The sequence below is a fragment of the Amblyraja radiata genome, chromosome 20 (assembly GCF_010909765.2).
Source record: "Amblyraja radiata isolate CabotCenter1 chromosome 20, sAmbRad1.1.pri, whole genome shotgun sequence".
Taxonomy (NCBI): domain Eukaryota; kingdom Metazoa; phylum Chordata; class Chondrichthyes; order Rajiformes; family Rajidae; genus Amblyraja; species Amblyraja radiata.
This window is the reverse complement of record NC_045975.1, coordinates 33,538,576-33,563,553: the sequence shown is the minus strand read 5'-3', so window position 1 is coordinate 33,563,553 and position 24,978 is coordinate 33,538,576. Positions and strand designations below refer to the sequence as shown.

General features: G+C 42.1%; 1 protein-coding gene across 5 annotated transcripts in view; it reads left to right on the top strand.

Annotated features, from left to right (window-relative positions):
- phf21a (PHD finger protein 21A) overlaps nucleotides 1-24,978 on the top strand; it is a 212,023-nt gene that overhangs the window by 180,511 nt on the left and 6,534 nt on the right. For 3 of the 5 annotated variants that reach the window (XM_033039227.1, XM_033039228.1, XM_033039226.1), the window contains 8 exons: nucleotides 4,857-4,908; nucleotides 6,850-6,929; nucleotides 13,308-13,368; nucleotides 14,446-14,600; nucleotides 16,437-16,544; nucleotides 17,396-17,551; nucleotides 18,405-18,480; nucleotides 21,838-21,941. In XM_033039227.1, the coding sequence (XP_032895118.1) occupies nucleotides 4,857-4,908; nucleotides 6,850-6,929; nucleotides 13,308-13,368; nucleotides 14,446-14,600; nucleotides 16,437-16,544; nucleotides 17,396-17,551; nucleotides 18,405-18,480; nucleotides 21,838-21,941 (792 nt within the window). Of the gene's footprint in view, nucleotides 1-4,856; nucleotides 4,909-6,849; nucleotides 6,930-13,307; nucleotides 13,369-14,378; nucleotides 14,402-14,445; nucleotides 14,601-16,436; nucleotides 16,545-17,395; nucleotides 17,552-18,404; nucleotides 18,481-21,837; nucleotides 21,942-24,978 lie in introns of all 5 variants that reach the window. The other 2 variants (XM_033039229.1, XM_033039230.1) reach the window with 2 other exon arrangements.

Sequence of the window (24,978 nt, the reverse complement as noted above, 5' to 3'; positions counted from 1 at the left end):
CTTCAAATTACAACCAGTCCATTGTGCAGTGTGATTCAGTGAGTGCCATATCTCTGACACTATGTGTCCAGTCATATAAATATTCCTGTAAATATCCCCCATATTGACTATTAGATGATGTGGGAGTGCATTAAAAGTTAGAAAGCTGGGCAGGAAAGTTAAGGGCCTGTCCCCGGGGAGACCTCCACCGCGACCTTAAGCGACTAAAAAAAAAGTCAAGGTCGCGGTGACCTACGACCTCCTACGACCCTCCTCAACTATGTGTACGACCTCCTATGACTGTTGAAGACCTCCCTCGAATATGAAGAAGACCTCCATCGACCTCCTTCGACTATGTTGAAGACTGGCTTCGATCATGTACGTTTTACTTGAGAATGGTGTCTGGCAAATTGGTCCGTGAATGAGCCCCTTCCACCTCAGAGGACCACACCGAAAACCAACAACGACCAGTGACGAGTGTCTACGGCTCAAATGATCACCTGATAAAATGATGTCATGTCTGCATTTTTTTCTCACTAAAAAATGCCTCCCAGGATTTATTTTAAATTATTCTGAACCATGCAAGCAAGGAAGGAACTAGTTTGGAGGATGTTAGTAAAAATACAACTACTGCTGTTTGCAGTAGCCCTTTTGCTTCCACAGCCTTTTAAGAAAGGCAGAAGGGGAAGAGCAAGGGTGAAGAGGAAGCACAAGAAGAGGTCTCAATGGGTGAATGGAGATGATGTGATGGACTGTCCCAGTACACCAGATGACTGGAAGAGAGTGGCGCTGGGCTTTGACAAAAGATGGAACTTTAAGCACGCATGTGGGGCAGTGGATGGCAAGCATGCCATTCTTGTCCCTGCCCCTGTACCCCACATTTTCCTTATCGTACAGGATGACATTCTGCTGGAACCATTCCTCAAGGTCCCCCTCCTGCTGCCTGGTGAAGGTGTAGGGCATAACCTTCCTCCAGTCCTCTCTCACCACCAATGGGGCATCTGCCTCTGATGCTGTGTCAGACACTGGAGAAAGGGCTGCTTTGCTGCCTTCAAATGAGGCAGTGAAGGATGGGGTGGTGGTGGGGACATGTACTACCACCCTGATCTCTTCCTCTAGGGGACTCTCATGCAGGGAAAACTCGTCCAGCACTATCACCTCCTGTGGCATCATCTCCTGCCATTCCTCCTCCTGGGTGGGCAACACGTGCATGGCAGTTTTTTTTTTAGGGTTGTGCCACCCCCCTGCCCTGCTGCCTTTTTGGTGTCATCTCTAAAACACAAGTCTCCTCTCCAAAAAATTCTCTAGCTATGAATGAACATGACTTAGAATGTTGAAAAAAATCACTTTTATTTTTCTACTGACCTTTTTTTCACCCCAGAGCTATTACCTTCGACTATCTACAACTAGCATCACGACCTACTACGACCGGCTTCGACTCGACCTACGACTAAAGAAATATCAATTTTTCCCACGGCGACCTATTTTTAGTCGCGGTCAATTTTAACATCTTGAAAAATACGCCGCGACCTAGCTGAAGCCTCGACTACGCGGAGATCACTCTCGACCATGAAGGAGAGTGACGAAAACCTCCTACGATCTCGTGGCAACCTTGCCGCGACTATGGGTCGCGGGCAAACTCGTCAGAGGTCGCGGTGGAGGTCGCCCAAGTGGGACAGGGGCTTCAAATAGCTTGTGAAGGGCTCTTCACCATTTATTAAAGACTGTCATTCTTAAGAATGCACTGGCAGTTCAGTGACTCTTGTTGAGCTGCTGTCTCACAACTCCAGCCACCTGCGCTATCTCTGGAGTTTGCATGCTCTCCTGACTGCAGAGGTCAACTCCAACAGCTGCAGTTTCCTCGCATATCCCAAAGGCCTACTGATTTATTAACTAATCAGCTACTATGATTTACCCATAGCATAGGTGGATGAGAATGTGGGAAGATTACGTTAGAGGGAAAATTGGAGGAGAAATGGAATTTCTCTCTGACCTGTTGAAGGTTTAATGGGTCAAATGGCCTCCTGTATCTTCAGAAAATATGGAACGTGGAATGAAATGTCTTTTCAGGATTTAGTTAAATAAGAATTAGGCAAGAGTTACTCAGAAGCAAAATTATTTTTCCTATGTTGTCTCCTGGGAATCGCTGATGAGATATTCAATTTAAGAATCTATGTTGGGAATCTTCAATTTGAACTATTTATTGTGCATTCAGAACAAGTTGCAAGCACCCATGATGATTCTTATCTGCATCCAATTTCTTGTGTTTATGGTATTTAGTGTTGCAGAACAGTTATCAGCACTCTTACGAAAATTGTGTAGTGCTTTCAAGACAAAATGACCAATGATCCTTAATTTTTAAACAGTCACGTTGACCATTTTCGCTAATTAGAAAGAGAATGTATTCTGTTGCATCTGGCAAAACCTCACGACATACCAATTACTTTAGAGTCAATAAAATACTTTTGGAATGTACATTTTGTAACATATGGTAGATAGTCTGGAAAAAAAACCTCCCACAAATAGCAATGATATCGCAATGTGTCATTTTATTCACTTTTTATTGATTGCATTGTAATGATATGGCACATAGTACTATGTTGGGAACTTGTGAAATTTAATCATGGAAGGCATTGATAGAGTGAATGATTAGTCTTTTTTCCAGGCTGGGAAATTAAAGAATTGGAGGGCATAAGTTTAAGGTGAGAGGGGAAATATGTAACAGGAACCTGAGCAGAAGCTATTGAAGCCCATGTCTTGAGGACAGTCTGTATTACAGCTGAGAACTTGCTGAATGTCCTAAGATGTCTGAAGGTAGATAAATCTCCTGGGCCTGTTCAGATAGATCTAAGGGCACTGTGGGAAGCTAGAGAATAAATTGCAAACGTCCTGGCTGAGATACACTAATCATCTTTCGACCAATCAGGTGTGGGAAGACTGGAGGGTTGCTAATGCTGTTGATCTATTTGGGAATAATTGAGCCATTTGAAGAGGTAACCAAGAAAGTTGTTGAGGGCAGGGCTGCAGACATAGTCTGTGTGGACTTCAACACGGCCGTTGATCAGATTCTGCATGGTAAGCTGTTCAGGATGGTTAGATCGCATGTTATCCATGTGGAGCTAGCTAAGTGGATACAGAATTGGCAAAATGGTAGGAAACAGAAGGGTTGCAGAAGACACGAAAATAGGTGGTATTGTAGCCAATGAAGATTTATCAAGATTTGCAGCAAGATCGTTCTCAGCTGGGCAAGTAGGCGGAGGAATGGCTGATGCAGTTTAATTCAGATAAGAGTGAAATGTTCCATTTTGGAAAATCAAACCAGGGCATGACTTTCACAGTGATAGCAGGGTCCTGGGGAGTGTTGCAGATCAGTGTGATCTAGGGCAGAGCTTCTTAAACTATTTCAGTGTCATTCACCCTTGAGGCTTTATCACAAAATTTCATTCACCCTCAACTAAATTTTCTTATGTTTTTGGTAATTTTCGTCTTATTCTACTCTGTGTATAATTTTATATATAATTTATTTTGTCACATGAGCAAAAAACATAAATTAACTTATTTCTTAAGTGTTTATTTTATTCAACTTTTTGAACATCCTAAAAACATGTAAAGAAACCGTAGGTAGAGCAAAAAAAACATATCAAATTTCCAGCTCCTGCCATTAAAACCAATAAGAGCTTACTTTAATGGCAATGCCCTTTTAAGTATAGAAAAAAAATATATAAATATCTGAATAAATTAACCCATTAGAGGTCTGTGGAACTTGCTTAGATTGGCCATTTGGCCGCCACGGATGAGTTGGGCTGTGCATGACTCTTATAACTAAATTCGTTAAGAAAAATATATGGCTAAGTAGGTGTTTTTTCCTACGGTATTTCAATAGAAGTAATTTTCCAAGATCAATGGCTCATCGTCCACAGTTAAAATATTTGATTGTAGTCTATCCTAAACTATCCTCCTACATCTTTTAATTTTCTGAAAAGGATAGGTGCAATTGCAGAACCTCATAGTGGAGCAGTTTCCTCAAGTGAAATGTGTAGGGTGGAGTCAGGAAAATTGCCAACAATTTTAGTATGGGACCAGTTTGGATGCTGTGATCTATTATAAAATACTGACTGAACCCGTGCTTGTTTTATTGTCCCTGGTTACTGTATATAATAAAAGAGAATGTTGAGTAAGGAGATTAATATAAATGTGTAGTTGATCTTTACTGAGAGTAATTTATTTGTTAAAATTTGGGCAAAATGAGGAGTGAGATAATTAGAATTCATAGAAAGATTGAAAAGACTATGCTTGTATTCACTGGAGTTTAGAAGGATGAGGGGGATCTTATAGAAACATATAAAATTATAAAAGGACTGGACAAGCTAGATGCAGGAAAAATGTTCCCAATGTTGGGCAAGTCCAGAATCAGAGGCCACAGTCTTAGAATAATGGGGAGGTCATTTAAGACTGAGGTGAGAAAAAACTTTTTCACCCAGAGAGTTGTGAATTTATGGAATTCCCTGCCACAGAGGGCAGTGGAAGCCAAATCACTGGATGGATTTAAGAGAGAGTTAGATGGAGCTCTAGGGGCTAGTGGAGTCAAGGGATATGGGGAGAAGGCAGGCACGGGTTATTGATAGGGGACGATCAGCCATGATCACAAAGAATGGAGGTGCTGGCTCGAATGGCCTCCTCCTGCACCTATTTTCTATGTTTCTATATACAAAATAAAATGCATTTTTGCTGAACTTCTCAATATTTTAAACTTTTCTTGCTGTTCTCCAGAGCCTGCAGCAAATGGTTTAAAATTACATTTAACGAGACATTAAGCAATAGACATTTAGCAATGACGCGCTTTAATTGGGCACTTTTATATTTTTCAATTTACACAGAAAGTTGCTTTCATGGTTTCTCTGGGATTGGTTACACATGATCACCTTGAAGGTAAGAACATTTTTGGCTGCTTTCCTTTCGTAATTTTTGCGATTCTGTTTGTACATACCATTTATCTGAACCTGCCCGTAACAGAAATAATTATACTCCATTAAACTGGCGCCGTTTTATTTGAGGATAGGTTACAGTGCATCATATCCACCTCCTTTAATTATGGGACCCAATTACCCTGTCTGGATAAAAAAGTTGTGATAATAGAGGCATGCATTTAATTGCCTCTTATCAACAAAAATCTTGTTAACCAAGCTGATTATTATTAGGTACACAAAATTGCTGGGGAAACTCAGCGGGTGCAGCAGCATCTATGGAGCGGAGGAAATAGGCGACGTTTCGGGCCGAAACCCTTCTTCAGACTGATGGGGGGTGGGAGGGGGGAGAAAGAAGGAAAAGGGGAGGAGGAGGAGGAGCCTGAGGGCGGGCGGATGGGAGGGTGGGAGGAGACAGCTAGAGGGTTAAGGAAGGGGAGGAGACAGCAAGGGCTAGCAAATTATTAAGTGGCTTTAAAGGACAACTGTCCAATATGTAATAATAGAACACCCTCAGTTTGGTTTACAAGATTTTTGGATTTGCAATTAGTTAAGCCTATTAAATTGGACAGACCACTGGAGTACAGTTGCCAGCTTTGATGCAAACAGAAAAAAATGAACGTTCAAAATGGAGCTAGTTTTGAGATGCAGTTTTTTTCCCTTAACTTTCCATTCAAGCCTATTTTTCTTGTGTCTACTGCAAAATCTGCAATGGACCAGCACAATCAGATTTAGTTTTTTTTAAATGTGACTTTTGGGGTGTGACTGCAAAATTAATTCTAGGAAATATACTTTGTAACATGCAGCTAGATTACTGCAATTTAAAATGTATCCTTCACAAATTGTAAACATTTTATTTAAAGTATGTTGTTCAAAAATATCTGCAAGTAACATTAAATAATTGAAAATGCCTTTAAGTGATTTTGTATGTTATATTTTAGTACCATCGTCATTTTCTGAGTAAATTTAAACATGTATATTCATAAGATTAGTTTTATTGTGTCTAAAATAAGGTTTTGAGAGCCCTCTTGAAGACCAGCCGATGCACTCATTTGTGTAGGAACTGCCATGCTGATTTACACAGAAGATAGACACAAAACCTCAGTGGGTCAGGCAGCATTGAGCAGTATCAGTACTCATTTATTAGCAATTTGCAATGATGGCTTTTCAGTCTGGGTATAGGCAGTTTTGTGTTCGAGGCTGCCTCCTTGGAGGTTTAAAAAAAAATTAAACTACAAGAAAAAACATACAGAAACAAGGAGTGTTGAATGACCTTTGGATGTAAAACTTTGAGATGTTTTGGTGATCCTCTATATTTGGGGAAATTATATGGAAAAGAACTAGTAGAAATTCCAATTCTTTGGATTTCTTTAAAAAAAAAAGCTTTGAATTTTCAAAGCTTTGGTTTTGGGGAGAAAGTGCTGGAAGAAATGTTCTAGGTCCACAAGTGCACCCTCAGCAGGAAGAAAAAAATAGACACAATTGGTCTTATTAGAAAGACGGAACTGAGACTGAATGCTGAGGATAGGTCATGTGAGTGATTCTCCTGATGAAAATCAAAGGGCAGGGATTTAGTTTAATTGATATAAGTGCAGCATAGCTCGTTGTGGTATAGATTTGTACCTGCATTCTTCACATAACTAAATTTATTTGAGAGCATGTTGAAGCTTCATGGATTCAGTTCATTTGAACATAAGAAGTAGGACCAAGAATATATTTTATAGTTTCAGAAGTCTACACCACATTCAATAATTATGGCTGAACATATATTGTAAAACAACAAGATCAGAGAAAGTGTGTAAAGTGTGGAATTCAGGAGTGAAGACAAAATATATAATTATTTAACTTGCAGATATGTCTGGGAGTAGATGCGTGCAATGTAGCTTACTATTTTTGATATACACAGAAATCCAAAGCAAGAGGCAAGAAAGAAAACGACGAACAACAGCAAATCCAGTGTATAGTGGAGCAATTTTTGAACCAGAGGTACGTTTAAAAAAACTACCTTGCACTTTATCCAAAACATTTTTTTTTAAACTCTGCTTTCTCATATATTTCCTAGCAATGAAGACGCACCTGCGTCGAAGACGCACCCCCATTTTGAGTCGCTATATTTTGAAAAAAGGCTGGCGGGACAGGATCAAGGGTTTGGTTTAGTCCAGGGGTCGGCAACCTTTTTTGCATAGGGGCCTGGACCCACATTTGTGAGCGGATGGCGGGCCACATCTATCACCATTGTTAATAAATGGAGGTAATAATACATACTAACTAAATTAGTAATTAGTAATAATACATACTAATAATACATAAATTAGTCATAATTAATACTAATAATAGTTTTCAGGTGTTTTTTAATTAGCTTTCTGCAATTTCCAGATCGCCTGCGTGCCCCGGGACTGGCTGCTGTTCCCAGATCCTTTCGTCCCCTGTACTAGCTGTAGCGCCCAGGTCGCCTGCGAGGTCCGGGACTGGCTGTAGCTCCCAGGTCGCCTGCCCCGGAACTGGCTGTAGCGCGCAGGTCATCTGCGAGCCCCAGGACTAGCTGTAGTTCCCAAGTCGCCTGCGAGCCCCGGGACTAGCTGCAGTTCACAGGTCGCCTGCCCCGGGACTGGCTGTAACGCCCAGGTCGCCTGCGAGCCCCGGGACTGGCTGTAGCGTCCAGGCCGCCTGTGAGCCCCGGGACTAGCTGCAGTTCCCAGGTTGCCTGCGAGCCCCGGGTCTAGCTGCAGTTCCGCCGTCTGGTCCCAACGGCCGCCCACAGCCACCCAAGCTACTGAGTGAGTTGCTGGCATGATCCCCGACACCCTTCTTCTCAACGCTCCTGCCCTCCCCACAACTTTACCCCTGGCGGCCCAGCCATGCTGACTCGGGCCAGACTCACCACACGGGAAATTCGGTAATTCTTCTTCTTAAATAATTCCTTATTAATGAACATTAATCAACTTTACATTGATCTGGGGAAAGTAATTAGCCTAGCCATAGAAATTCTCATTCTCAGCCTTTATCTGTGATTCTTTGTGTCTCCAATAATCTGTAATTGGTGGATAGAAGTAAATTATGTTATTAAGAACATTAAAATGCCTTTAATTTCTAAAACCAGCCAAAGAAAACAATAATATTTATCCTAGTTGATACCAATTCAGGAAACATTCGGTTAGGGATGATTAAATCTTCTCATGTTGCATTTATCCCCATGCCGTTCACTGCAATATACTGTTTAAATTATTTTCAGCTGTTTTGAGAGATCATCAATTTGACATAGGTTTGTCAGGAAGTCACTTCAGTACTTTCATAATCAGAAGAAGAATAGATCATCTGTGCAATCTAATCTTACAGGCTACCTTATTTCCCGGCAATGAAGACGCACCAGCGTCGAAGACGCACCCCTATTTTGAGTTGCTAATTTTTGAAAAAATGGCTGGCGGGACATAACATTTTGCACGCTCTAAATAAATAAATAAACAAACAGACAAATAAATAAATATGAAGAGAGTGACAATTCAATTTGCCCAAGGCTTCCAGATCTCCATTCTGAATGGGTGGGGGGTGGAGGGTGACGGCAGGTGGAGAGATGGTGGGAAAAACGGGAGCACTCCAGGACGTTGAATCAGTTGTGATCTTATTGAATGGCAATACTAGATCAAGGGACCAATTGAGGTTATTCGCGCTGACACAGGAGTAAGCTCCACCGCCCGCTGTCCTGTTATCCATCGCCCGCTGACCCGCTCTGCTCAATGATCTTTGCTCTTGAAAGACACTGCAGTGAATGCCATGCAGTGTCACCCAGCGCAGCAAGTGAGGCCATGTCCTGCTTCTGGCGGCAGTCGGAATTTAGGATTTGCGGGAAGTGGCTGATATGAGCTGAGCGGCAGGAGAGAGGTGTTCAGACGGAGAGCATTGCCAGAGGTGAGCGGGCCGCCAGAAAGCGGTGAGGTGGCGGCCAGTTCCGTTGTCCGTTCCCGAGCTACTTCCTTCCCCGGCCACAATGCGGTGGCTCCGCGCCCTGAGCGCCGCGGCATCGGTGAGTGAGTGATTTGCTGGCTTGATCCCTGACCCCCTCCTTCACAATGCTCCTGCTGACCCGGGCCAGACTCCCCACACGCTGTGAAAGGAACTCTTCCCCCCCAGCGGCGCTGTCCTTTTACAGCCGCTTCCCATCAGCTGCCAGCAATGAGAGATAGACTTGGGATCGTTCTTGATGTTGCTGTACTGAGGGATAGCCAAGTCTATCTTTCTTGGCTAACAACCTAACCTTCGGCCTCCAAGACGTAAGTAAAATTTCGTGCCTTATTTTTGGGTAAAAATTAGCATCTTCATTGCCGGGAAATGCGGTAGGTAAATTTTAACAGGACTTCCACTCAGAATATCATTAATCCTGCTTATCAAGAAAATATTTTTTAAATTCTTTTTAGCAAATAATAAAAATGCAAACTTGTTTAACACTCATAGGATTAAAAGGGAATACATATCAACTGTAATTTCTGCATGAAAAGACAAGGCTACATATTAAATATCTAAATCGCTCATTTTAGAAGGGGGAAAGGGGGAAACTACCTTTCAGGGTCCCTACTTGGTCGGAGAGGCAGCTTTTCTCCGGGCTGCAGCTTCGACCCGTCCTCGCAGCCTACCAGCGGGCCTGGAGCGGCGTTTCCTGTCGGGGACCGCCCAGAACCTCGGCTTCGGCGGCGGCACAGCGCTGGAGCGCTATCGTGGAGCGGAGCGGAGCGGGCGATGCCTTGCCCGGGTCGCCGCGCTGGAGCTCCGGTGGGCTGGGTCCGCCAGGAACAACATCGCGGAGCTGCGGGTCTGAGGAGCGGCCAGCTGCGGGCGGCGGCGCCGAACTTTACACCGGGAGCCTGGGATCTCGCGACGAGATCGCCAGTAGTGGAGCTCCAATCGACGCGGCCTTGTCGGCTTCGGAAACCGCGGCCTCCAGTAAGGAGGCGGCCGTTCCAGGGTTCCCATGCCGCTATGAGGACTCTCCCGACGCCGGAGCAACATCACCCAGCGAGAACGGCCAGGAACATCGGGCCTCCGTAGAGGCAACCTTTGAGGCCTCAATAGGCCCGACTATGGGTGAACTGGGGTTGGGGACTGGACTTTGTGCCTTCCCTCATGGTGGGAGCCATTGTGGGGGGATGTTCTTTGTGTTTAAGACTCTCATTGGTGTTATGTCTGCATTCTTTTTTTGTGTGCTGCAAAATGGCAAAAGGCATTTCACTTCACTACACCTCCGTGTATGTGAATGTGACTAATAAAATACCTTTGATACCTTTAATCCTTACAAATAATTACAATTATTGAATATTTTAAATATACTATCATATATATATATATATATATATATATATATATATATATATATATATATATATATATATATATATATATATATATATATATATATATATATATATATGATAGTATATTTAAAATATTTATAATATATAATATCACATCCCACTTGCTATGTTTTAAAGTGTAATATTGTGGTGTTTTATTATGAACAAGATCAAGTGTCATACGGGAGGGCTGGTCCCCGAACGCATTATGCCAGCACGCCCATAGCACCCAACTGCGCAGGCGCAGCTGACATTTTTAAAGTTTAAATGGCAATAACTTGTAAAAAATAAGATCAATCTCACTCTCCCTTTTCAGTCCCCTATTCCCCTCCTCCATTATCCTCCCTCTCCCCATCAACAAGATGGCGGCGCTGCCTTAGCAGCTGCGGCTCGCCTGCAGTCCGTTCGTTTTTTCTTTTCTTTTGTTGTTCTTTTGTACTGTTTTAGTTAATTTTTGGTTTATTAGGTTGTGTATGTGTGTGGGTGGGGGGGGAGAAACGTGTTTTGGTCTCTTCCTTCGAGGGGATGCGACTTCTCTTGGCGTATCCCCCGTCTCCGTCTGCGCCGAGGCCTAATAGCGGAGCTGGCGGCCAAGGAGCTGGGCAGCGTTCCAGCGGCAGAGGCGACCCGACCTCGGAGCTGTGGCGTTCGGGCGGCAGCGGCGACCCGACCTCGGAGCTGTGGCGTTCGGGCGGCAGCGGCGACCCGACCTCGGAGCTGTGGCGTTCGGGCGGCAGCGGTGACCCGACCTCGGAGCTATGGCGCTCTGGCGGCAGCGGCGGCCCGACCTTGGAACTGTGGCGTTCCGACGGCAGCGGTGGCCCGACCTCGGAAGGATCGGCCAAGGGCCCGGTGGAAGACATCGTAGGGAGCTCGCAGGTCACTGGTTGGTGACCTGTTTTTCCGGTGCTCCCGCAACAACAGCTTCGTCCACTGGACTGGAGGGCGGCAGCTTCGACCACCCCGGACCGCGGAGTTTGAACCGGCCCGTTCGCGGTGCTTGGATTCAGCAGCGGGACTGACTTACCATCGCCCGTCGGGGTCACAACATCCGAAGCCTGGATCGCCTCGGCGCAGAGGGAGAATAAGGAGGGAAGAGACAAAGACTTTAAGATTTTTGCCTTCCATCACAGTGAGGAGGTGCCTGGTGAACTCACTGTGGTGGATGTTAATTTGTGTTTATTGGGTGTTTTTGTCATTTTTATTATATGTATGACTGCAAGGCAATGAAATTTCATTCAGACCGAAAGGTCTGAATGACAATAAAGGCTACTTAGACTTTGACTTTGACTCCACCAACCCTCCTCTGCGTCCTCCCCTCACCCCCTCCCTCCCCTCCTCTCTCTTCCCCTCCCCTCCATTACCTCGCCATTCCTCTACCTACCCCTATCCTCCTCCATTCCCCCTCATCCTCCAGCACTCCCTCCTCCCCCTCCTCTTCACCCTCCCTCTTATTTCCCCTCTCCTCCTCCCCTCCACACCCTCCTCACCTCTCCCTCCCTCTCCTATCCCCTACCCTCAGTCTCCCTCCCTCCATAACCCCTATCCCCTCCCTACCCCCCTCCTCTCCCGCTATCCCCATCTTCCCCACTCCTCACTTCCACCCTATCCCACCCCCACCCCCCCACTCTCCCTCCTCACCTCCCCCACTTTCCCCTCCGTACCCCCCTGCTCAACCTCAATTCCCCCAGTCTCCCTCCTCACCTCCTCAAGATTTCGATGCAAACCACCGCCGGCCACGTTTTCACCATCACATCAGTGATGATGTTGTAGTTGAGGCTGGGCTGTTGGGCGGGGACGGGCCGAGCGGTCTGGAGCCGTGGGAGAGAGGGAGGGAGAGACCGAGGCTGCGGGGGAGGGGGAGGGAGAGGCCGAGGCTGAGGCCTAGTCCTTGCCCCGGGTCCGTCCCCTCTCCCCCCTCCGGAGCAGCAGCCCCCGGACCCCGCACTGGTTCGAACACCAGTCCGTATCTGTGTCCATGTCTGTTTAGTAGGCTGTTATCAGGAACTGTGATTTTCTTTTAATGTAAATGAGATCCCATTGTGATGTAATGGTGGAACACTGATGTGTTTTTTAAAAGGGAGTTTTTTAATGTAATGAGATCCCATTGTGATGTAATTGTGGGGTGGAACTGCTGACAGGCAGTTTATGTAAATGAGATCCCATTGTGACGTCATACGCTGCTAAAGGCAAGTGAGGGCGCTGTTTTAATTGTTTTTTAATGTTTAAACTGTCAATAACGTAAAATGTACCATTAATCTGAACAAAACTTGATACACCACACTCCAGGACAATGGTGAGTTAGGTGGGCAAAAATTGTAGCGCTATCGTGTACCGTTTGGCATAGTTTCAGGATCACATTCCTCTTGACACGCACCATCATAGATACGCGCAGACAAACATAATAATAATAATAATAATAATAAATTTTATTTGCGGGCGCCTTTCAAAGTCTCAAGGACACCTTACAGAGATTAACAAAAGAGAAAAAACATATAGTCGGAGTAAAATAAATAATAAGGACATCACCAATACACAAATTAAAGACAGAAATCGCTCCAAAGACAAAAAATCAAAAGCACAATGTGAAGAGAGAGCAGCGGCAGCTAAACCGTGCCAGCGTACACTCTCCCTTCCGACAGCCATCTTGGACACAGACTAACATATTAACTTACACACAAAAAAATCATCCCCCCACAATGGTTACCACTGTGGGGGAAGGCACAATGTCCAGTCCCCATCTCCAGTTCTCCCAAAGAAACAAACATAGAAACAAACAAGATGAGAGTTTTATGGATGGATGGATGGATTTCTTTTCTTTATTACTTTTGGAAACTGAATATTGTATTACTCATGTTTAGATTTTCTGATAACGATATCAAATGCCCTTTGAGCTTGTGATGATAAAATAAGAGAAAGACTGAGAGGTTAGGACTAGTAGGAAGAACCTGCATCCCATAAAATGTTATTTCATCCTTCGCTACTAAGATTTATACTCTGTATGTTTTGTTTTGTAATGCAGCGCAAAAAAACAGCAGTAACTTACTTGAACAGCCCTGTGCAACCTGGGACACGGAGAAGAGGTACTTTGGATTTTTAAAAAGTGAATATTTGGAGGCTCCATTATTCATTTTGCCTTTCATTTACATTTGTTTGCCTTTATTGATATAAATAAGTATCAGGGATGTTACAGCTACATTTGAGATAATAAAGCCTTGGCTTTGAAAGCACATCTAATGCAATAAAATTCACAAAATGATATTATATTTGACTCAAAGAAATATTGACAAGAATTTGTTTAAGTATGCAATCCTTCTAGATTACCTATATTTTTAAAAGACTTATTTAAGGCAGAACATTTTCAATATTATTTACTTCAACTACCTATTTTATATGATATCAAGAATGTAAGCACAAGGGCAGGCACTCATCCAAAGAGAGGAAAGACATATGAATACTCTTGGTCATCAATTAATGACCAGTTTGGGAATCCCCATATCTAAGGCCCAACTGAGAATTTTTCCTTTTTGATAACAGCACCTTTCTTGATCAAAACTTTTATTTACTGAACATAATGCTTTTGATCAGTAGATTATGGTTAGGTCAAAACAAATGACAAATACCTTTTTCCGTATTTCTCAATTCACATTCACCATTTCTCAAACACTCTGTCTCTATTTCAGGGGACAGACTATTGATTGATTCCTACTACAAAACTACTTAGCCGTTAGTTACCTTTTTTCTAAAAAGCTATTTGTGGTGGCTTATAATTTTTTTTTAAACTAACATGAATTATTTTAAATGTATCAAATATAAGATGTAGTAAAATTAGGATTGCAACAGCTGCTGTAGTGCAAATGTAATGGTGTACCAACGTATGGTAGGGTAATCTTACTAAAAGACCTTTAAAACAGATCCTGGTTTGATTTTAAGGACATTCAGATAGTTTATCTACAACTCTTGATTGCTTGCTTAAAATTCAAATTTTAAGTGGTGTATTTGGAAATTTAAACGACTTAATTTTTATACCTTTTAACTTATGATTGTTTATTAACATTGTCTATGCTCCTCCTTTCTCTTTCCTCAATGGCAGCCAATGAGGATCAGTGGTTGAAGGTATGTGTTTGTATATATTTTGTGTTTTTGTTTCTTACGTGTAGGTCGCCCTCCTAAGTACACTAACGTGTTGGGTCTGGGGGCAATGGCACCTTCCTCCCCTCCAAGTCATCCTGCCTCCCCAGATTTCGAAAAAACAGAGAATTTGCTCAGTTTTGCTGCTCCAACACAGTCTGCATCCAGTCCCAGCTCTGTAGATGTAAGTTACAAACTTCACAGGGTTACTAAGCCAGAATATTAATTTTGACAACTAATGTAATCTTTTATCATGGATGATGGTGTATAAAATTGGAATAACAAAAACTTGAACTAAAACTTTAGCTTCCCCAACCCCTCCATTTCCTTCAGCCTCATTATTTTCCACCTCTCTTCTATGCATGCAGTTACTAAACAAAGCCACCAGCTCTACCCTACAACACATGATTATTATAAGCAATGCAAAGTGAATCATATATTGCAACTGGGGTTGTCTTGTCTAGATTTTTGATGTTTTGGGGGATGTGTTCATGTTATTAACAGAATGGACTATATTTTATTATTATGCATTATTATTATTATTATTATAACGTAGTGATATAATAGTTCTACTGCTTTAAATCTAGCCCATTACAGAGAATGAAACTCCTATTGCTTTCAGGTGTAAGGACTGAATATGGTTTTGAATGGCCTCACCCAATTTCCACAATGTTGTTCAACAGTATGAATTTTAGTTCAAAGATGGCATTAATGTATTCATAGTGATTAGTAACTTTTAAAAGCTAAAGCATATTGGAGCAAACTAGGTATAGCTATCCCTCACCTAAATATGCTTGTTTATGGGTCACAGTCAAATAATATTTCCTTCCCCATCATTGACATCGCTGCCAAGGTGAGTTGAAAATTTACACCCCACCCCCCCCACTGTTTTGAAGTTTGGAGTAAGATTCGCTAACTCTGCTGCATAGAATTTTGATTTACTGGTGCTCATAAACTTAAATGTTTTCAGATTAATTAGCCACTTGCTATTTCATGATAATTCATTGGTGAACAAGTTGCCTTTTGTCAATGCTTTGTGAACTGTGGTTAATGCCTAGAGAATTAATCATCAGTTGTATGCACTGGGAAAATCATTTGGCCATTGTGTGGAAATTGCAATGTGGGGAATGTGGTTGAACTGATGTTTTTCCAACACGTTGTAATTTACTTCAGCCAGCTGCTACATTGGTGAAAAACATCACTTAGAAATCTGTTGATGCAAAATATAGATAGCCAATTATATTATTAAGAAACGTCTGAAGTAGAACTCTTGTCAATTAAAAATAGTTTAAAGACCTAGAGTTGCACAACATAAGTCCCACTAAGAAACAAGTCCCACTGACCATCAGGCTATACTAATCCTACTTGCCTGCATGAATTCCATATCTGAGTTAAATTCCATCTGCCATTCTCTTGTCCCCTTTCCCAGTTGATCTATATCCTGTTGTAATCTTAGATAACCTTCATCACTGTCCACTCCATCATCAGCTTTTGTGTCATCTGATTGTATAAAGTTGTATAACAAAACAGGAAACTTTCAATGATTTAAAACCATGATATCATTGAAGATATGTGGCTTGTGGGTATGAATGAACTGCACATTTTAACGGTTCTTATATTACAATTTGAATATTAATTACTGATCTCCATTCTCATTATGTTATCCATATTGAAATATTATACACATTTAGGATTAACTGGTCAATCATGGAGCACAAGCTTTCAGTTTCCAATGTCGATTAAAATGTAGTTGCTATACTGGATCTGAACCCGAGTTTTGTGTGTGCTCAATGAGAACTGAATAATTTTTCTGAACATTTGACAACAGTGTGTGAAAATTCGTATCAGCTGTATATGAGAACCTGTTTTTACAGATTCTGAATATGACCACTGCTGCGCTGTATTTTTGGAACGCCACACAGAGAATGTAGAAGAAACTAGATGGGTTAACATGTAAGGCCATAAATGGACAATTGCAAATTTATTTTATTTTTCTTTACTTTAAACCATCTTTAACTAGGGTTTGCCCTATTTAGCCACAACGGCTACTTTACAAAGGGGCCCTGTCAGCAAGCTGCAAGATGAGGCAAACAACGTTGAAAACATCACAAAAAACACAACCTTGTCTGTGAGTGTATTTATTTACTTCAAATGTATGTTAAGCTCTCTCAAAGCAACGAAGCCGAAGAGAGATTTTATTTCAAAGATGATGAGGATTCAAAACTAAAAACACCACCTCAGCCTTCTTTGGACTGGAAAATACTGTCAGCAATGTTAGCAGAGGAATGCAGTCGAGTGCTAAAGATGTATTCCAATTGGCATATGAAGCAAAAAGAGAAACTGATTGACTTATTCGCGGAAAACCTCTAATTCTACTGATTGCCTCTCCACAGTGCAACTAATCACAGCTACCTTTGTTGAATTTATTTAATCATTTTCATTCATTCATTTAATTTTTCACCTTTTAAAAAAAAAACAAGATACAGTGTGCATTGTATATGTCAGATATCAGTACAATAACTGTAAAAGCTTACTTTGAACTTACCTTTTATTCTTTGAACAGCTTATACAGAGTTGTACTTCTAGCTGCAATAACTCTAAATAAGTGAAAAGGAATAAGTAAGGAAATGCCCTCTGGCATTTCCAAGAGTGGTACTTGTACTCCTTGGTTAAAACATCACAAGCAGGGTTTTATTGGTGCCGTTTAGGATTTTTGCTACTCAACCCAATTTTTCCTTCCATTTTAGGACATAGCACAAGTTAGGTTAAGATAGGTTCTAGTGGAACACCTAAACTTGGTTCTCACGGGCAGGGTTCCCAGTGGTATGGATGTTATAGTGGTAGGCTATCTTTTTTTCTTTGATATGTGCCTCCCACATTGGGAGTCACTTAAATAATAACTTAGCAAAAGTTGAAAATTAAAACCCAGAGTTATACCTTAAATTGTGTAAATGATTATTTAACTTTGTTTTTTGATAGGGTGACATCCATGAGGATTTCTGCTCTGTGTGTCGACGTAGTGGACAGCTGCTGATGTGTGACACTTGTTCTCGTGTGTATCACCTGGAGTGCCTGGACCCGCCATTAAAAGCCATTCCCAAAGGAATGTGGATTTGTCCTAAATGTCAGGAGCAGGTGTGGGCTTGGACAGTGCCTTAGGCTTAATTTTGTCTAATATGATACTGGTAGTCTTAGGGTTTATTTCTGTAACTATTTGGTGGGATTTTTTTTTTTTTTAATTTTCGTTTATTACTCAATGTCTCAATCACTCCAGGGTATACACATAGATGTATAATTTAGGACAATTAGCTTAAAAATTATCAGTAGTGAACTCTACCAGACCACATATAGTGGTCTGGTAGAGTTATCTGGTTGGTAGTGAGCCTAAATAGTTAGCAAGTTACATAATTTGTGCAATGTCAATGAAAATAGGAGATTTTTTCTCGTTTGTCTATAAAGCAGAACATTTGCTTTTTTTGTCACCCAGCTGTTATGGATATGTTATACTGTAATCTAAATCTGGCTCTAATTTAGAACTTGTGATCAAATTGCCAATTCTTTCTGGAGAGTGTTCCACGTATAAATAGTCTGCAGTGAAAGAACTAGTTTCATAGTATAGGCGATAATATGATTAGGGACAGTTGTCGAAATCTGAAATTGCACCTTATCTGAGAATATCTGCACAATAAGAACTTTTATTCTTTTCATTGGCCATCCATTTTTTATGTTCGTACCTCAACATGATTTGGATGGTGCTGTGGATTTAATTCCCTTTCAATATATTGCAAATAGTGTTCCCTTTAATACAAAGAGAAAGATAAATCTACCTCAGTACTTTACGGATTTAGCAGCCTTTGCCTGAAGGCAAAGCCTTTCATGTCACTCATGTAAATTGCAAAATTATTTACAGTCTTCAATACCTCTGAGAAAAAGACTTCCAGCATGTAACATGTTCTGTCCATCACTGCTAAAAATGTTCTGTTTTTAGATTCTGAAAAAGGAAGAAGCAATCCCATGGCCTGGGACATTAGCAATCGTTCATTCTTATATTGCCTACAAGGCTGGTAAGAGTTTGTCATTTTGAGGTTTTTTTGTATGACATATTATCTCTTTAATATGTGTCAAGTCAATCTTATGTTACAATGATCCTATTTCCCCTGTGAAAAATTCACTAAATATTTATTGTGAGAGAAAGGTTCTTTTAAGAATTGAATGAAACCTTAATTACCTTAGCATCTTCTGAAATACCTGTTTATGTAAACTGTATACACAAGATTGTATTAACTTGTTAGGTAAATCATTTTGGCTACTCGAGATGTAGCATGTTTGATATTGCAAGAAATTATAAGCAGACATTAGTGGTAAAACATATTGCCATACTTTGTTTCTGGCCAGGGTTCTTTGTTCCATTTTTCTTTCATATAAAGAGAAAACCATTCCATTCAGATGGCCAATATGCCAATCTAATTAACTGCTTCCTGAGATGCCATATGGAAATATAAGATGCCTTGCAACATAACTTTATTAAAGAGTTTGTTGTCATGTCTCTCATTGTGTATACTTTGGATAATCCAGCAACTAGCACTAGTGGAGCATTTGGTCGCATTGTCTCTGGTCTGGACAGATTCTGTTGAGGGCTGTCCTTTTGGGAGGTTGAATCCAGGACCTCTGCGGTGGAATCCGTGATTAGGTATTTATTCCCTGTATTGGATTCTTCCCACATATCCTTCCATCTCGATGGTACGTTTGTGCCTGCGGCAGCATGAATGTTGATTGCTTCTTCCCAGAATGGCCAGCATGATTTTAGCTACTTTTATGGTGATTTTGGCAAGTTTTTGTGAAGGGGAGCTTTCATTTAAAGTTAAAATATTTGTAAAATCCCAGCTGGGTTTGTCACAGAACAGATATTTTGTGAAGGTGTTGTCATTTTCTTTCTCTCCTTCATTCTCATGGTGAACTGAATGCATTATCAGAAGTATTACAGATGCTGAAGCCTCAAGATGGCGCCTGCCTGCGGCGACTTTTGCGGAGCACCAGAACATAAAAGGCTTAAATAAAACTTCCATCAACTAACCTGGATCAGGAAAACAGCAGAAAACGGTGCAGTTTCGGACAAGCTGCTTGAGCACCTCAAGGCTCTCGCAATTTCGCGATCTCCCGCAGCTGCGGGAGTCCCGGACATTAAATTTTCCCACACTGGCTTTAAAACTCCCGATCCGACTGAGGATCACAGGTACTGTACCTGGAAATCCCGGGATGACCCCCAGAGCCGACGAGCTGGATCCTCCAGGAACAACGGAGCTGGAGCTGCCGACTTTGAAGGTACCCCCGTTCGTTACGGAGCTGGAGCTGCCGTCTGTGAAGGAATTCCCGTTCCAGCGCAGGTTCGCAGAAACAGCAGGTACAGTAAGCACAGTACCTAGAAACAAAGGGGAGGCCTCCATTGTGTCTGGAAACGTGGCCGACGGGCAGGACTTCAGGTCAGACTGAAGCGCAGGGGACTTCGGCCCCCTCTCCCTACTATCCTCCTGGCCAATGTACAGTCCCTTGAAAACAAAGTGGAGGACTAAAGGGCAAGGCTGCTTTATCAAAGGGAGCTGAGGGAATACTCTGTGTTCTGTTTCTCAGAGACATGGCTCACCCTCAGCTCCCCAGACTCAGCGGTCCAGCCTGAAGGGTTCTCCATCCACCGTATGGACCGTACACTGGCATCTGGGAAATGGAGAGGAGGGGGGCGTCTGCCTCATGGTCAACTCTGCGTGGTGCTCAGACGTGGCAGTCCTGTCCAACTCCTGCTCTCCACACCGCGAACATCTGGCGGTGAAGTGCCGTCCCTTCTACCTCCCAAGGGAATTCACCTCCATCATCCTGACCACGGTCTACATCCCAACCCAGGCAGACGTCCATCTGGCACTGGAGGAGCTGCACGCCGTGGTCAACAAACACCAGACGTCTTACCCCGAGGACCCTGGACCCACTGCAGTTCGCTTACCGCCACAACAGATCAACAATGGATGTGATCTCGCTGGCCTTCCACTCTGCTCTGGACCACTTGGGCAACAAAAACTCATATGTCAGGCTGTTATTCATTGATTGCAGCTCAGCATTTAATATAATCATCCCCTCCAAGCTGGTTACCAAACTCGCAGAACTGGGTCTCTGCGCATCCCTCTGCAATTGGATCCTCGACTTCCTCATTCACAGACCACAGTGTTCGTATTGGTGGAAATGTGTCAGACTCAATAACAATCAGCACAGGAGCACCTCAAGGCTGCGTGCTCAGCCCCCTGCTGTACTCACTCTATACTCATGACTGCGTAGCAGTCATAGTGCGAACTCCATCATCAAGTTCGCTGACGACACCACTGTTGTGGGACGTATCACTGATGGCGATCGAGCGACTGTCCATATGGTGCCAGCACAATAAACTGGCCCTCAACACCAGCAAAACTAAGGAACTGATTGTGGAATTTGGAAGGAGTAGGATGGGGACCCACAGTCCCGTTTATATCAACGGGTCGATGGTTGAAAGGGTCAAGAGCTTCAAATTCCTGGGCGTGCACATCTCTGAAGATCTTTCCTGGTCCGAGAACACTGATGCAATTATTAAGAAAGCACATCAGCGCCTCTACTTCCTGAGAAGATTACGGAGAGTCGGTTTGTCAAGGAGGACTCTCTCTAACTTCTACAGGTGCACAGTAGAGAGCATGCTGACCGGTTGCATCGTGGCTTGGTTCGGCAACTTGAGCGCCCTGGAGAGGAAAAGACTACAAAAAGTAGTAAACTCTGCCCAGTTCATCATCGGCTCTGACCTCCCTTCCATCGAGGGGATCTATCGCAGTCGCTGCCTCAAAAAGGCTGGCAGTATCATCAAGGACCCACACCACCCTGGTCACACACTCTTCTCCCTGCTACATTCAGGTAGGTACAGGAGCCTGAAGACTGCAACGACCAGGTTCAGGAATAGCTACTTCCCCACAGCCATCAGGCTATTAAACTTGGCTCGGACAAAACTCTGAATATTAATAGCCCATTATCTGTTATTTGCACTTCATCAGTTTATTTATTCATGTGTGTATATATTTATATAATGGTATATGGACACACTGATCTGTTTTGTAGTCAATGCCTACTATGTTCTGTTGTGCTGAAGCAAAGCAAGAATTTCATTGTCCTATCAGGGACACATGACAATAAACTCTCTTGATTCTTGATTCTTGTATTCAAAAGCCAAAGGACAAACTAACTTCGAATGAGATTGAAAAGAGTGCAACATTATGGTTTAAGATTTTAGAATACATTCTTCTGCAATTGTCCCGTTTTTCAACAGCGAGGTATTCTTGGACAATTTGTATTGTGAAATCTGAGAATTGAATTACATGTGCTGTAGCTTCTGAAATTTTATTTTCTCTTTTCCTCAGCAAAAGAAGAAGAAAAACTAAAGTTGTTAAAGTGGAGTGCAGAACTAAAGCAGGAGCGAGAACAGTTGGAACATAAAGTTAAACAACTGAGTCATTCCATAACGGTGAGTAACAAAGCTCCAAAGATAACAGCAGGTTGACCAGCATAAACTTTTAACAATAATCCTAAAATTCACTGAAATGTAGTAACATTTTTCTTAATACTTGGGGACCAGATTTTGAAAACAAAATAATGGGATCGATTATTTAATGGAGGTTTTTTTCTTGATGTGGAGGTAATGAAGAAGGACAGAAGAATCTTCATTTATCTCATTCATAACCATTTTAAGCTCCAGCGTTTTAATCCTTGTGCCAGTTTAGTAGCAATGTTACACAATTTTGAGATTTTAAAAATCAAGTCTGCAATTTATCCCATCAGATAAAGCATAAAAATAAGTTTAATTTGACACCTAATTGACTTTCATATCTTCAGTTTAAAAAGGTTATGGCCATTTTCATACTCTGAAATTAGCATCTTGTTCCCTATTGCTTTTCCATTGACTTCTCAAAAGCTATGATCGAGGACAGTCAAAAGCTGTCGTAAAAATTAAGAGAACTGAATGAAATTTTCAGTTATTATAGACATCTTACTTGGATGACCTGAAATTAAAGCATATAATTAGTTAGTTACCTAATTGTAGCTAATTACAAAATTCAATTACTAGATCTAAACATCTATCCATTTCTTAAGAAAAGGTTAACATTTTTAAATAGCCTAAGTGTCCAAATAACATTCACACAAGAATTCACATTTGGCCTATAAATTCATGACAATTCATAACATGAATTTTAAATCTCATTGTCATGAATTTATAGGCCAAATGGAAGGAATTTAATGTTTAATTCCCGTAAATTAATGGGCATTTTAATCATCTTGCGAGTGCGTTTTTGTGGAACGCGATCGATTGGAACGTTGCGGTTGCAGTGAATTTGAACCTCATATCGGCAGGAAAAACACTGCCGGTTCGTATGGGGCCAAAATAGTAAGATTAAACGAGAACTTACCGGTTCGAAGTTTGATCTGTATTTTATGAGGAGTTACGATGAGGGATTACGTGAAGAACCCGTCCAGCACGCATGCGCGACATACTTCAAAGCAGCGGTGTGGAATCACAGAAGACACAATAATTGAAATAAACATAGTGAAGAAAAGGAGAACTTAAATACCAGTTGATCTCTATAATTGAGGGTGGGAGCAGAGGGCACGTAATCCCTCATCGTAACTCCTCATAAAATACAGATCAAACTTCGAACTGGTAAGTCGTTTAATCTTACTATTTTACTTCGGAGTCACGTGAGTGACTACGTGAAGATTTTAAAGCTCTATGATTTCAAACCGTGTAACAGTTCATACTTCACTCTCTGCCGAAGTTATTCGAGGGAGGAAGTATGTTATCGTAATCAACCATGATCTGTTTGTAAAAACAATAATGGTGTTATTTAAACAATAACAAAGCAAAATGCTCCCCCGGGCTTAATTTATATATTTGCAGATTCTAATACTTTTTCTGCAAATACAGGTTCTGCCAGCGGCTTGTTATAAAAAGTTTTGGAATGTTTTTGTAGCCAGGATGTGGTCCATAGGCACGTCCATCCTCTTAGCCGCCGATGTGGATGCTGCCCTGGTGGAGTGAGATTTGTACACGTTAGTATTTACTCCAGCAGCTCCCAGTACCTCCTTGAGCCATCTTGAGATAGTTTGGCTCGTCACCCGACCATGAGGTTTCTTGTGGCTGACCCATAAGGCTTTTCCTCTCCCTCGGGGATTTCTTGTTGTGTCGATGTAATTCAATAAGTGGGTCATAACACATAACCATGGTTCAGGTGGGTATGCCCGGAATTCCATGACTGGACCTGATGTTCCTGGTCTGCTTTGTTTGACCAGCCCCTGAATGGTAAATGAGACACGGTCTGGTGTTATAATCATATTGTCCAATCGTAGTAGATGGAAGGACTGGACTCTTTGTGCTGAGACAAGTGCCATCAGCATGACCGTCTTCAGGGTTAGCTGTTCCAGGGTGAGGGACCTGGCTGGTGACCATCCCCTAAGGTATGTCAGGACCAAACTGACATCCCAGATTTGGGTGTACCTAGGTCTGGGGAATTAGAGTTGAATATGCCTCTCATGAGTTTGATCACCAGCGGTTGGGACCCTATGGCCTGTTGTCCTGGTGCCTGAATTAAGTAGGCTGACAGAGCACTTCTGGCTGTGTTAATGGTGCTGTAGCTGAGTCCTTCATTGTGGTGAAGGCCTGCCAGGAACTCCAGTACATTGTTTATTGTAGTAGTTGAATATGTAGTTCCTGTATTCGAACAGTATCTTTCCCACTTCTTGATGTTCGACAAATAGCTCCATATTGCTTTGTAATTTCAGCAAATACTTTGGTTTAATATGTCTGCCACAATATTTAGCTCACCTGGTAGGTAAGTTGCTGATAGTCAAATATGTTTGACGACATACCATTACCAAATTGTTAATCAAATTTGTCACATGATATCGATTTTATTCCGCCCATGTGTTTTGGCTCATATTTAGCCTATTAGTCAATAATTTATACTGCCATAGTTACCCCATCCAGGTAAATTTTAGTTATCTCCGAAGATCTTTATAATTAGGCTGTGGGCCGAGGAGCTTTATTCTGCAGTTTCGTGACTCAAGTCACCAAACTACATGAAATTTTCACATATTGTGTAAAAAAATTTATATAAATCGCCCCTGAAACTCGATATGAAGAAGACTTGCACATTTTTATTAAATTAGACAAAAACCGGAAAAATGTCGGGAATTTTTTAGTCCAATCATAGCACATTTAACATTGAGTTGTCTGCCAGTTGGCCAATCACGCGCTTTGTTTCAGGCTAGCACACAAAATGGCTGAGGGGGCTTCACAGATGCCTGTTTTACTGGAGATTCCGATGTGTTGTTCTGTGGAATAAATGTCGTGAAAACTTGCAGCAGGTAATTGTATTTAGTGGGAAAAGCATTAAAAAGGCTGAAGAAAGTGCTGCGGTGGATTAAAGTGCAAGAAAGCCTTCAAAGTCCCTGCTGATGTGCTGGAACACAAAGAGCTGCCTGCGAAAACTTACCGGGAAAAAGTGCTC